The sequence below is a fragment of the Miscanthus floridulus genome, chromosome 8 (genome assembly GCF_019320115.1).
Source record: "Miscanthus floridulus cultivar M001 chromosome 8, ASM1932011v1, whole genome shotgun sequence".
Classification (NCBI taxonomy): Eukaryota; Viridiplantae; Streptophyta; class Magnoliopsida; order Poales; family Poaceae; genus Miscanthus; species Miscanthus floridulus.
Genome location: NC_089587.1, coordinates 143,210,300 through 143,223,600, shown reverse-complemented (window position 1 = coordinate 143,223,600; position 13,301 = coordinate 143,210,300). Strand labels below are relative to the sequence as shown.

Below are 13,301 nucleotides of genomic sequence, written 5' to 3'. Positions count from 1 at the left end.
TATTCAACCATATTGTATCATGCGATGCATCTGTTCAATTTGCTAATACAATATTTATATGTTTTATTTTCGGTTCAAGGGCATTGGCTATTCGCAAGCTGAATGGCATACTTGCTATGTTGTATTATCTGGGATGTATCTATATATTTTGGAGTCAGAGTTCTCCCCGAATTACCAAAGGTGTTGTAGGTATGTACTATAGTTTCCTAATTCTCCTCAGAATAAAGAAAATATATTTAATCTGGTCAAAGTGAGATGAGCATTACAATGGCTAAAAAACTCAATTTTCTTTCTTTAGTTTAACATCTCTGAATTTACTAAAACAACTCAATTTTCATGAAGAGTGTAGCAGTCCGTATGTGAGTTTCATTGGCTTTAAATAAACTTTGTATTCTCCAATAACACTTATGTATTAGACTATTAGTGTTAGTTTACTAGTTGAGTAGAGATTTTAAAGAAATTGTTCTGTTGAAGAAATAGATGGAAATTAGGATTATCTATAGGTTTGTTGAGTTTTTTTTATGTCATTTATGCTTTTGATATTTGGTTTTGCAGCATGGCTTGTCGCCAAGTATTTGAAGTGCCACCAACTAGTGTTGGCGGATCTCTTTACAGTATTGGCGTGTGTTCTAGAGGTGGAGACACACATAAGGTAAGTGATTGGGTCCTATTTGGACTTTATGGTGATATTTAAGGTCTCTGCTGGAAATTCTGAAATCGAAAGTTCATAAGCTGATTCGCTAATTGTTTGTGGAGCAATGTTTCCAATCTAGAGCCCACTTGGAGAGCTGATTAGGCATGGAAACTAGATGTGTTTATAATTTACCTAAATAAGCAGGGGACCAAATGTTCATAGATTCTTGGCATAATGTTGTAGCCCCTCTGATTCCAAATGCAATGATTGCGTCTTCAACACTGCTGCCCTGACTGTTTCCTTGGTGGTGAGGACAGTAAAAGAGGAGGGGGCTCTATGGTGTTCGGCTGGGGCTCAGGGCCTCTGGGATGTTTTATTGGTTATTTTTCTTGTTTTGCTGGTTGTTTTCTTTGTTTGAAAGTGGCAGGCTTGCTCATTGTGATCAGTGCAAGGTTGGGTTTGGTATGTGTTGTGTGTGGTGTCTTGGTTTTGTACATTTTTACTCTTCTTCTTTATGATGAAATGACACGCGGTTTTCCTGCGTAGTTTGAGAAAAATGTAAGTTGTGTAGGATATTGACACAGTCTACAATGCCAATGCGTCAAGACACTTTGACATGTAATTTTTGTAATGTATTACTATTATAAATAGATAAAACTGATATTATGAAATTATTTTTGTGTGATGGATCTAGTAACATCAACCATATATGCCTGACACTTTGACACAGTCGACCTATGTAGCTTTCCGCCACCGTTTCAATCAAATCACATCTTTCATGTTAATCGTAGAACCTGATATTTCATATTTGTTTGCAGTCAGATTAATGCCTTTGGCATGGTCTAATGTTATATATAGTTCATTCATGACCACATCAGCCTTATAAATATTGGAAGTGATTAGAAAAAAATAAACATTTTCTTGAATAGAATGAAATCAGGAAGGTCATGCTAACTAAAGTCTTTGCTATGTATCATGTAACATCATAAAAAACAAACGGCTTCATCAGTTTGGTTTTTTTGCTAGCATGCACTATTAAGCGTCGTAAACATATGTGAAATATTAAGGCATCTTCTTATACTCCTCACTTTTATTACTTCTGCTCAACACTTCGTTTCCCCTTTTTAACCTCAATTTACTATTGAATGTATTATATTAATATTTTTACATAGTATGTTAAGTATGAGTTTCTGTTTTGGAACGCCATTCTTTATTGGAGATTAACAACAGGATTTTTCCCCCATCTAGTTCTCGTTTTGTCTAAGCATTATTCCATATGCAGGCACTAGAACTGACCAGCACGCTGGTAATTGAATTTCGTAATGAAATCGAGAAGGCTATGTGGATGAAAGCACTTGTCCAGGCGACATATCAAGCTTCTGTATGCCTTTCTTTACATACAAATACTTGACATATGACCTACAGCTTGTAATGGTTCGTCTTATGTCTCGTGCCTTCCTTGCTTTTTGTAGGCCCCTCCTGATGTGAACATATTAGGAGACCCTGTCAGCCATCCCCCAGAATCAAGTACACCACGACTTAATAGCTTGGGATCAGTGGATCTTGTTGTGAATGGTTCTGTTATTGAAACTAAACTTTCACTGTATGGAAAGGTAAAGTATTACGTGAAATTTTGGTAATTTTTCTCAAATGAGACCTGGATGCATTATGCACCGGGTTTGCATATATTCTAGAAGCAACTGACTGTCATATTGATTACTTTGTTTCCCCATTTATCTCACTATTATAGCTGGACAGAAAGAACAATGATCAACAAGAGCTTCTAATGCTAGAGCTCCTTGGGAATGGAGGCAAGGTAATTGTTCCAATCTTACTTGAAGTAACATGAATAATAAAGAGTATTTCACTGTGGATCCTTAAACTTTTCATGGATTCTTGTCCAGTGTTATCACATTGTATATTCGAGGCTAGTCGTAAAACCATCGATCAGACACCTAATTGTGATTAGTCGTCAATCGGGGTCGATTAGCCTAACCTTTTAATGCCTTAAGGGAGAGGCCGGTGCAGGACTGCAGGCAGAGCCACAGAGGCCCACGGCAGGGGAGAGGTGGGTGGAGCTGCAGGGGTCCAGGAGCAGGGGAGCTGCGGGCGTAGCAGAGGCAGGAGTCATGGATGCTGGCGAGGGAGAGGTAGCTGGCCAGGCACGGGCTGAGGTGGTGCCGCGGACAGAGGCAGCACAATCAGAGTTGCAGGTGCTGGCGAGGAAGAGGCGGAGCGGAGGTGGAGGTGCAGGCGGAGGAGACGCATGCTGAGGCAAGAGCTGCGCCAGCGAGGGAGAGCGTAGAGGCAGCTGAAGCGGGAGAACGGAAAAAAGACGTGTGCTCGATGAAAATGGCCACGGCTGCTCATCCACTCCTCTTCACTGCTTACATATATACTATAAACCTAATGGGCCATCTAAGGGTGGGCCAAATTCTTCCTAATCCCACCATACAAATTTTTTGAGCTGGCCCAACTAGTCATCCAGATGCTCTTATCAGACGACTTATCATGATTAGTCGTCCGAGGACCCTTATTGAGTCCCATGTTATGATAAGGACTAATCCTGATTAGTCATCCGATCTGATAACAGTGTTCTTGTCTGGGACCTCCAACTAAAAAAGTGACGAGTTGGGTCCTGGATCATATGGCGTTCTCTAGTAGAGGTCCAATGCCGGCCATGTGACCTCTAGATGCCTACATGGCCGTGCTGGCGCTGATAAAAAATGCAAAAAGGCCCCTCCCTCCCTTCTCTCCCACTCTCTCCCTTTCTACTCCCTCTTCCTCCTCTGCGCCTCCCGCTGGCTCCATGCGTGTTTGGCCTCTTTGCACGCCGGCCGTGAGCACTCGCGTGCACCGCTTGCTGTGCCTTGGGCCAGCGTGGTGTAGTGTGGCAGGGACCCCCAGCGACCAGGACTTGCTGTGGTACCTGATGGCGGTGCGTGCTGCAGTGCCTGTGCAATGCCTGGGCACGGAGTGCATGGAGGCACAGCGCGGTGGGCACAGGCACGGCCGCGAGGAGGATGAGCTCCACCACCATGTAGGGCAAACACTATACACTACGGTGCACTTCACAGCCTTCTGTTCACCACATTGCACCGTGGCTGCTTCTGCATCCACCGCCGCTCATGCTCCCGCTCACGCCGTACCTCCACAAGCAGGGACCGCCGCAGCCGGGGATGCTGGCAATGCCGAACCCAGCCCCAAGGACACTGTCACCGGGTGCGCCTCCGTCATGCGCGCCGCCGCCCTGGTTCATTGCCCACACTGCAACCAGGTGGGCCTGCACAGGGGAGGGAGAGAATAGGAAGAGAACAGGGGGGGGGGGGGGGGGGGGGGGGGGGGGGGGGGGCTTTTTGCAATTTTCATCCATGCTGGCTGGTCAAGTAGGCATTTAGAGGTGACATGGCGGGTTTTGGACCTCTACTCGAGCGTGGCATAAGATCCAGGACCCAAGTGGTCGTTTTTTAGTTGGAGGACCCATATGAGAATCCATAAAAAGTGTAGGGACCCACAGTGCAATTTACTCAATAATAAAATACAATACAATGACAATAATTAACTAAAATGGCATAAACTTACATTTAGATGGATAAATTTTGCACTTACTGTATCATTGCTTTCTTTTTAATCGTTATTGGTCACTCGTGTTTTTATCTCTTTATCGCTCTGTCAAACTGAATATGACAAATACATGCATGTCTCTTTCCTTCTAATGCTACTGTTACTGCCACGAGAGCTATGGCCTATGAAGGCTACAATTGGCAACAAGTCTGATTTGATTATTATTTTTAGGCCGTAACCTTCTTTAGTTGAGGTGCAAGTGTTATTTGATTATTATTCTTAGGCCTTAACCAGTGTTATTAAGGCGTCGCTTAAGCGTGGGGGCGCTCCAGGCTCGCCTCAGGGGTAAGGCGGGGCGCCTTGTCGCCTTATGCGCATGCTGACGCCCCCTTGATTCCGCTGTCTCCTTGTCGATTCTGATGCTGACCCGCTCGATTCCGCCATCTTCTCATCAATTCTAATGCTGGCCTGCTCCATTCTGCCATCTCCCGCTCGATCTGGAAGGGGACGGCGGCGGCTGTAGAGTTGAGCGCTGAGCAGCGAGGGAGGTGAAGCAGAGGGGCTGAGGCAGAGCAGCGCATCCGGAGAGGGGTGAGCGAAGCAGAGCAGCGCATCCGGAGGAGGTGGAATAGCAGTGGGGAGAACGAGAGAGAGGGGGGAGCGATGGCGCTAGAGGGAATTGGGAGATGGGAACCATTCTAGATGAAGCCACCACGCCAGGAGGGGGAGGGGCACATGGGCTGCCTGGTGGGCTGGGCCTAGTCCATTTCTTACTCATTTTTCCTTTTCTTTTTTCTTCATCAGCTACTGCTCTAAGCTGATGCTTTAAGTTTTGCTTATTAAATTCTTAAGGCGTCGCCTCGCTTCACGCTTTAGTCGCTTAAGTGTAAGGAGGTAGTCCGTCACCACACCTCGCCTTATTGCCTTAATAATTATGGCCTTAACTTTCTTTAGTTGAGGTGGTTAGAGCTGATATCTGCAAAATCGAGGTTGATTGTTGAAATCATGTAAAGAAGTTTGGGCATGTCCCACTCACATTGTCCGAGAAAAGTTCCCACTTTCTCTCCCCCCATAATAGTCCTCAAGTCTGCCACTTCAAGTAAGCAAGGATGTTGAATGCATTCTCTCCCTGGCCATTATTACTGAAATTGGTGAAGGAGCCAATACCCTTTTTTGGAAGGATAAATGGTTGACTGGTAAGAGCATCCAAGATCTTGCACCCAATCTGTATGCTCTAGTATCAAAAAGAAGGGCAAGCAGACGCACTGTGATGGCTGCTCTTGATGAGGAGAAATGGCTGGAAGATATTCAGGGGGAAATATCAGCGCAAGCATTAATGGAATATTTTGAATTATGGGATTTATTAGAAGGAGTGGAATTACAGAAGGGGATCCCTGATAGGCATATTTGGAGGCTTTCAGCCTCAGGAGAATATACAGCTAAATCCGCCTATGATGCACTATTTGAGGGTGCCCTCAGTTTTGCCCCATATGAGCGCATCTGGAAATCTTGGGCGCCCCCTAAATGTCGCTTCTTCATGTGGCTGGTTGCTCACAATCGCTGTTGGACAGCAGACAGGTTAGCTCGGTGAGGTCTTCCTCACCCAGACCGGTGTCTACTATGTGAAACATCCAGCACCTCCTCATTGGATGTGTGTTTGCAAGACAATTCTGGTATGACATCCTACATAGCAGCGGTCTTGCAACACTTGCCCCGTAGCCAGTCGATTCCTCCTTTGATGCCTGGTGGGATAATGCAGTCTTGACAGTAAGCGGAGATGCGCGAAAGGGATTGAATTCCCTCATCATCCTAGGCGCCTGGACCATCTGGAAGCATCGAAATGACTGTCTTCAATGGAGCTACCCCTAGACTGTCTACGCCTTTGAACCTGGCTCGGGAGGAAGCCCTTTTATGGTCTTTAGCTGGTGCTAAGCGACTGTCCCTGCACACAGCTCGGGATGATGGTTAGAGGGTCTTTGGTCAGGTCATTCATCTCTGTCATAGGCGATTAGTTTCAGTCAGTAAGTGGGTGTGTGTGTGTGTGTTTGGATCTATGTATGACTCTTTTTCTCTACTATTAATACAATGATACGCAGTTCTCCTGCGTATTCGAGAAAAAAATAGTCCTTGCCAATTACCATCTTCCAAAAGAGTACATAAAAGATACAGTGTGTTTCCAGTTATTATTTTTCGCATAATAGAAGAGCCTGAGTACATCATCTGTTTCTGAAAATTCACAGATGTAAACAGAAATATCATAATTTAGGACCTTGCATCTTTTACTTAGTAAATTCCCTCTATCCAAATTAATTGTTAATTTGTTATGCGTATTCAAATTTGAATCGTTGCATGAGTGATTTTATACTCGTCGTTTCCCCTGCTTTTCTTTCAGCTTCTCAACTGGTTTGTGTTGTGAGATAGAGGACCTTGCAGTGATTACCTAGTTGTCTTGCTTATACTTGTATCCATTGTTCTCCCCTTCGTCCATCAATGGATTTTCTGACCAGTTTTGTAATTCATGTTATTAAGTTCAGCAATTGTAGATTATGGTTTATTATATTCCGTTTCATTTTCTGCTGACTCCATTGTTTATTGGTATGTATATTGTAGGTTAATGTTGTTCAATCTTCTCGTGGTCTTAGTGTGAAAACCAAATTGCATTCATTGAAAATAATGGATGAGCTACAAGGTCGTCTTTCAATGTCTTCAAAGTATTTAGCATGCTCTGTCATCAATGAAAGTGTGGAAGCTACCTGTTCCGATACTCTTGATAAGGGGGGCGACCTAAGCACCTTTCCTGTGGATGAGGATTCTTTCATGGATGCATTAACACATTTTACTCCGGACCAAAATTTTAATCTGCATGACAGTCAAATCCCCAACTTCATTTCTGATGCAAATGAGTACAGTGAAATAGTTTCAAAAGATGGTTCATGGTTTGATGGGGATGAACAGAGCGTGAAACCTACTGAAATATTTTACGAGGCACAAGATAATAATGTGACAGATTTTGTTGTTCTTACATTCTTGAGCAGGAGTCCTGATTCTTGTCTTTATGATGGTATAGATTCACAGGTAATTCACATTGAAAATTAGTCACCTTCTAGTTTTGTTCATATTAATGATACATTTGAACAAAGCATCAGAAATTTGTTTATCTTGATTTAATCTCGTGCGCTGTATACCTCTCCCTGTAATTTCATTGTTTATCTGCTTGTTTCAGATGAGTATTCGTATGTCCGCACTGGAATTCTACTGTAACAGACCCACACTTGTTGCTCTCATCGAGTTTGGACTTGATCTTAGCATGGTTAATTCTGTGCCGAAAAGTATTCCTGATGTGGCACCTGCAATTCATACTGTGAAACCCACAGGGAAGGAAGAAGCTGCTCCTACAATTGTAAAAGGATTGTTAGGTCATGGGAAACAGTCGAACCATTTTCAACATGAAAATGGATGTGGACCGGGTGTCAATGTTTCTTAATAAGGAAGATGGCTCTCAGCTTGCAATGTTTGTCCAAGAGAAATTTCTGTTTGATTTGAAGGTGAGATATTTGCAATGAATAAAGAAATTATGTTATATAATATACGAAACATAGTTATAATTATAATTTGAAGGGCAGGCCTGGTGCAAGCGGTAGTCTTACCGCCTGTGACCGGAAGGTCCCGGGTTCGAGTCGTGGTCTCCTCGCATTGCACAGGCGAGGGTAAGGCTTGCCACTGACACCCTTCTCCAGACCCCGCACAGAGCGGGAGCTCTCTGCACTGGGTACGCCCACTTATAATTATAATTTGACCCAATGTTGGTTAAGTATACGATGTTGGCTCTTTCTAATTAAAACGTACCTTGTATGTTTTAATGAAGGGATTAAAGAATTAAAGTATCCACTATGAAATGGCATTTTGAAGCTCCAAAAGTACTAGTGGATACTAACTCTGTTTATTACATTAGAGTTCCCACTTATTGTAATACTGAAAAATGTATCGTATTAATTCTAAATTTCAACATTTATGCCACCTATGAAACAGTACTGCTCTAGCTTTTCATGGTGCCCTAGCTTTTTTGTATGAGGATACTGTGTTCCAGGGTCGTTTAAAAGGATGTAAGATAGTGCCATTTACATTTCCTGTGCACTTTTGGTGGTGCATGCATCATTGCATGTGATTTATGGATGATTTGAGTGGTAATGTGCTGTAGTCAATTGCTTGCATTATAGATTAGCTGTCTTGAGATTGTTGTCCATTGGTTTAAAATTCTTTTGTTTAAACTTTATGGTCTAGTGCTGAACACTGTACATGTTTTTCCCCCTAATATCATATTTGAAAGGGTATGCTTAGATTGTTACTACATGCATTTCGAATGCCACTAGCATTATGCCAGGGAGTTGTCTAATGATTTTTACAGAACTTGTTAAATTTCCTTGATAGAATCATGCATTAATACAGGATAAGGAATGTGCTTGATACCGTTTTTATTTGCAAAATATTTTTTCTAATAATATCTCTGTGTTTGTGCATCTTCATCAATTATACCTTAAACTTTTCAGTTTCTCTTAACTTTCTTAATATTTATCAGGTTCATCCAAGTTCTTTTTCAATTGATGGTATGCTGGGGAATATGAGATTTTGCGACATGTCACTTGGTCCAGATCATCGTTGGGGTTGGCTTTGCGATATACGGAAGCCTGGTGTTGAGTCACTTATAAAGGTATTCTCAGACTGTTTGCTGTCACTTGTATGCTAATGGTATATATTTGTTCTTACCGTGTCTATAATCTTAGGTATTGTATGTTCATTTACATGCAAGTATATTTGCTGTGCTAGCTGTGGATTATTGGCATTGTTGTAGAAGACCAAGGTTCCTTTTTTTGTTTAACAAAAAGATATATGGATTTGAACTAGCTGTAGTAGATTGCATCATATAATCAAAGCAACTAAGGGCCTATTTGGGCAGTCCTTTGGAAAGCGAAATCTTGTTTCGACTTTTGTTGCAGCCATTATGTTATCAATGAAGACCTGATCTGTGTTACTAATAAGCGAGACTGAATTGGATAATAGTATTGAGGCCCAAAGGGACTATATATAGAGTACATGAGAGACACAGGAGGGAAATCCTAGACTAGGAGATTACACTAATACTCCTGACTATTCTGCATCATTATACAAAATTTCCATAGTCTATCTCACCACCACCTGGTTAACATTGCTCATGGTGTTTGTTCTCAGCCAGTTTTTAAGGATATGCACTTCTGGTTGGTAACTTGCTTTAGACACTAGAATATCTGGGAGGAAGTGCATCTCATTGCTTGTTAGTATTTGAAGCTTTGGGTACTGGAATATCTGGGATTAAGTGCGCATCTCAATGCTTGGCCAATGCTTATTCAAGTTCTAAGTTTACTTGGGCTACTTATGTTTAACTTCTTTGAATATTGGAGAAGCAAAATTATCTCAAATATGCAATCATGCAAGACAATTTTTATTTTCCATTTCCTAATTGCTCGGTTGAAGCACTACAATGATGATGGTTTCCTTCACTCCTGCAGTTCTCATTCCAGTCGTACAGTATCGACGATGAAGACTTCGAAGGTCATAATTACAGCTTGACTGGTCAGCTTTCTGCTGTCCGTATTGTCTTTCTCTACCGTTTTGTTCAAGAGGTGTGTATTGACATTGCAAATTGTTCTATCAGATTTCCAATGGTATATTTTTTTATGTGCATTCTGTTCTGCAGTTCACTTCTTACTTTATGGAGCTTGCCACCCCTCATACTGAAGAGGCAATTAAGTTTATTGATAAAGTTGGAGGGTTTGAGTGGTTAATTCAGAAATATGAAATGGATGGTGCTTCTGCTATAAAGCTTGATCTGTCACTGGAGACACCCATAATCATTGTTCCTAAGAATTCTCAGAGCGAAGAGTATGTCTACATTTCCAGCTATTAGCTAACTCAATTGCTTGTCAAAGAACCTGTTGATTAATTTAATTTAGATCCTTAGGATCTTGTTATGAATATACTTCTTTATATTGTATAACTACAGCATGCATTACCAGTGACCAGTTCCAAATCATGAAGTTCAGATAGGGTATGTCAAATATCTTGATTGTCAGATAGACTGATGTGTTTGTGCTGAGTTTGAATTTTCTAGTTTTGCTGTTGTCAATAGTTTGAAATGAAGTGGCACAGAATGATGTTATGGTAAAAAATGACATTGACGCTCATACCTTCCTGCAGTTATATACAATTTGATCTTGGCCAATTGAAAGTAAGGAATGAGTTTAGTTGGCATGGAGGTGAAGAGACTGACCCTTCTGCTGTAAGGCTTGATGTTCTCCATGCAGAGGTAAGCAATGGGATGTAAAATTAATGTTCTGATTATATCCAGTATATTTCTCTTACATGATATTTTTGATTCACGCAAATAGATAAATGGAATCAACATGGCGGTTGGCGTAAATGGAACTCTAGGAAAGTGTATGATTCGTGATGGTCGTGGCATCAATGTAGAGGTGCGACGTAGCCTGCGGGATGTCTTCAAAAAGGTCCCGATACTGTCTATGAAAGTTCAGGTGATTAATTTTGTTTTCCTTAGCCTCTGTCTAACAATTTAATATGGTCTCACTTGTTTGTGTTGTCTGATTGACACTTTCTTTTTGGTCACCATCACTTCAATTTTAAGGCCAACATCTTTCTTTGTTTTGTGTAGTTTTAAATATGTTTGATTTGCAGCATTTGGTACTTGTCAACTTGTTTCTACTGTCCTTAAAAGTTGTACATTAAAGTCTGCTACTGCAACTCAAGAATAATTTTCACTAGTTCTTTAAAAAAGCGGGTTAATGGTGATGGTGGTCGTTGTGCCTGGTTCTACTCCTTCAAATTTTGGAAAAAGTCTACATCACCGCCTGAGGTTTGGAGATGTGTCTACTTAACCCCCCAAAGTATAAAACCAGGTATTGAACACATTAAAGTTTAGGATCAATATTTAGGATCAATGCTACAGAAAGACGGGGATATTGATGAAGATGTTAGCCATAGAATTAAAGCAAGGTGGATGAAGTGGCGCCAAACATCTGGTGCCCTATGTGACAAAAGGGTACCACAGAAGCTAAAAGGTAAGTTTTATAGGACGGCGATTAGACCTGCTATGTTGTATGGTGCAGAATGTTGGCCTACGAAAAGACGACATGTTCAACATATAAGTGTCGCGGAAATGCGTATGTTGCGTTGGATTTGCGGTCGTACAAGAAGGGATCGAGTTCAGAACGATGATATACATGATAGATTAGGGGTAGCACCAATTGAAGAAAAACTTGTCCAACACCGGTTGAAATGGTTTGGACATGTCCAACGGAGACCTCCAGAGGCACCGGTGCGTAGTGGAATCATAAGCCAGGATAGTAACGTGAAGATAGACAGAGGAAGACCGAAGTTGACTTAGGTAGAGGCAATAAAAGGAGACTTGAAAGGATGAAATATACCCAAAGACTTAGCCTTAGATAGAAGTGCTTGGAAAACAGCTATTCACGTGCTTGAACCTTGATTGCTTCTGCTGGGTTTCAACTCTTGCCTACCCCAACTTGTTTGTGACTTAAAGGCTTTGTTGTTGTTGTTGTTGTATTGAACACATTAAAGTTTGCAAAACCGGTCAATTAACCCCCTGGGTTGGTTTTTGTTAGACATAATCTGCTGCTTCCATCTCTCTCTTGACTGGTCTGCACAACTATCGTCTCCTGGTTTAGGAGATGGAACTGGTTGGCTCGGCTGACCACCCACTGCTGTTGCAGCAGCAGTGAGGCAGTAGGTAGAAATGGCTTACTTCAGCCATGTAGTATAGAGATGGCTGAGCTAAGCCTTGTATCTTAGGAGTAGGTAGTTGGTGTACTCAGCAACAGCTATGTACCTTAGGAGTAGGTAGTTGGTGTACTCACCAATAGTAGAGGTACAGCTAGAGTTGTATATATTCCATGCAAAGACAATGGAAAAACTCAGTTCAGTTTGCCACATTTAGAAATAGAGCTTTCGGTCAGTGCTGGGCTTGTGCTGTGTTTGTGTGTGAGCTGTTCTCAATATCTTCTTCTACCTCTAGCCATAATGAGTTAGTGTGCTGGTAAGCTTACTGCTTACCTGTGCAGGGCAGCTGAGGGACCAACAAGTGGTATCGGATGTTAGACATAATCTGCTGCTCCCATCTCTCTCATGACTGGTTGGCATAGCTGTCCATTCCTGGTTTAAGAGATGGAACTGGTCGGCTCGGCTGACCACTCACTGTTGTTGCAGCAGCAGTGGGGCAGTAGGCAGAAATGGCTTACTTCAGCCATATAGTGTAGAGATGGCTGAGCTAAGCCTTGTACCTTAGGAGTAGGTAGTTGGTGTACTCACCAACAACTATGTACCTTAGAAGTAGCTAGTTGGTGTACTCACCAACAACCATGTACCTGGTAGAGGTACAGCTAGAGTTGTATATATTCCATCCAAAAACAATGGAAAAACTTAGTTCAGTTTGCCACGTCCAGAAGTAGAGCTTTCGACCAGCGCTGGGCTTGTGCTGTGTTTGTGTGTGAGCTGTTCTCAATATCTTCTTCTATCTCTAGCCATAGTGAGTGAGTATCCTGGTAAGCTTACTGCTTACCTGTGTAGGGCAGCCGAGGGACCAACAAGTGGTATCGAATGTTAGACATAATTTGCTGCTCCCATCTCTCTCTTGACTGGTCGGCACAGCTGTCCTCTCCTGGTTTAGGAGATGGAACTGGTCGGCTCGGCTGACCACTCACTGCTGTTGCAGCAGCGTGTATGTGGACGACTTATCGTCACTGGAGCACGGGCGGAGGACATTGACGGCTTCAAGCGTGAGATGGCTACTCACCAACAACCATGTACCTTAGGAGTAGGTAGTTGGTGTACTCACCAACAATCATGTACTTGATAGAGGTACAGCTAGAGTTGTATATATTCCATCCAAAGACAATGGAAAAACTCAGTTCAGTTTGTCACATCCAGAAGCAGAGCTTTCGGCTAGCGTTGGGCTTGTGCTCTGTGTGTGTGAGCTGTTCTCAATATCTTCTATCTCTAGCCATAGTGAGTGAGTGTGCTGGTAAGCTTACTGTTT

The 13,301-nt window shown here is 42.3% G+C and overlaps 1 protein-coding gene across 1 annotated transcript in view; it reads left to right on the top strand.

Moving 5' to 3' along the window:
- Nucleotides 1-13,301, top strand: part of LOC136477321 (uncharacterized) — a 65,581-nt gene that overhangs the window by 21,523 nt on the left and 30,757 nt on the right. Inside the window, 13 exon segments of the mRNA XM_066475449.1 lie at nt 80-189; nt 556-652; nt 1,917-2,015; nt 2,107-2,247; nt 2,385-2,450; nt 6,809-7,273; nt 7,422-7,628; nt 7,630-7,743; nt 8,775-8,906; nt 9,742-9,855; nt 9,930-10,114; nt 10,430-10,538; nt 10,621-10,764. Coding sequence (XP_066331546.1) covers nt 80-189; nt 556-652; nt 1,917-2,015; nt 2,107-2,247; nt 2,385-2,450; nt 6,809-7,273; nt 7,422-7,628; nt 7,630-7,743; nt 8,775-8,906; nt 9,742-9,855; nt 9,930-10,114; nt 10,430-10,538; nt 10,621-10,764 — 1,983 coding nt within the window.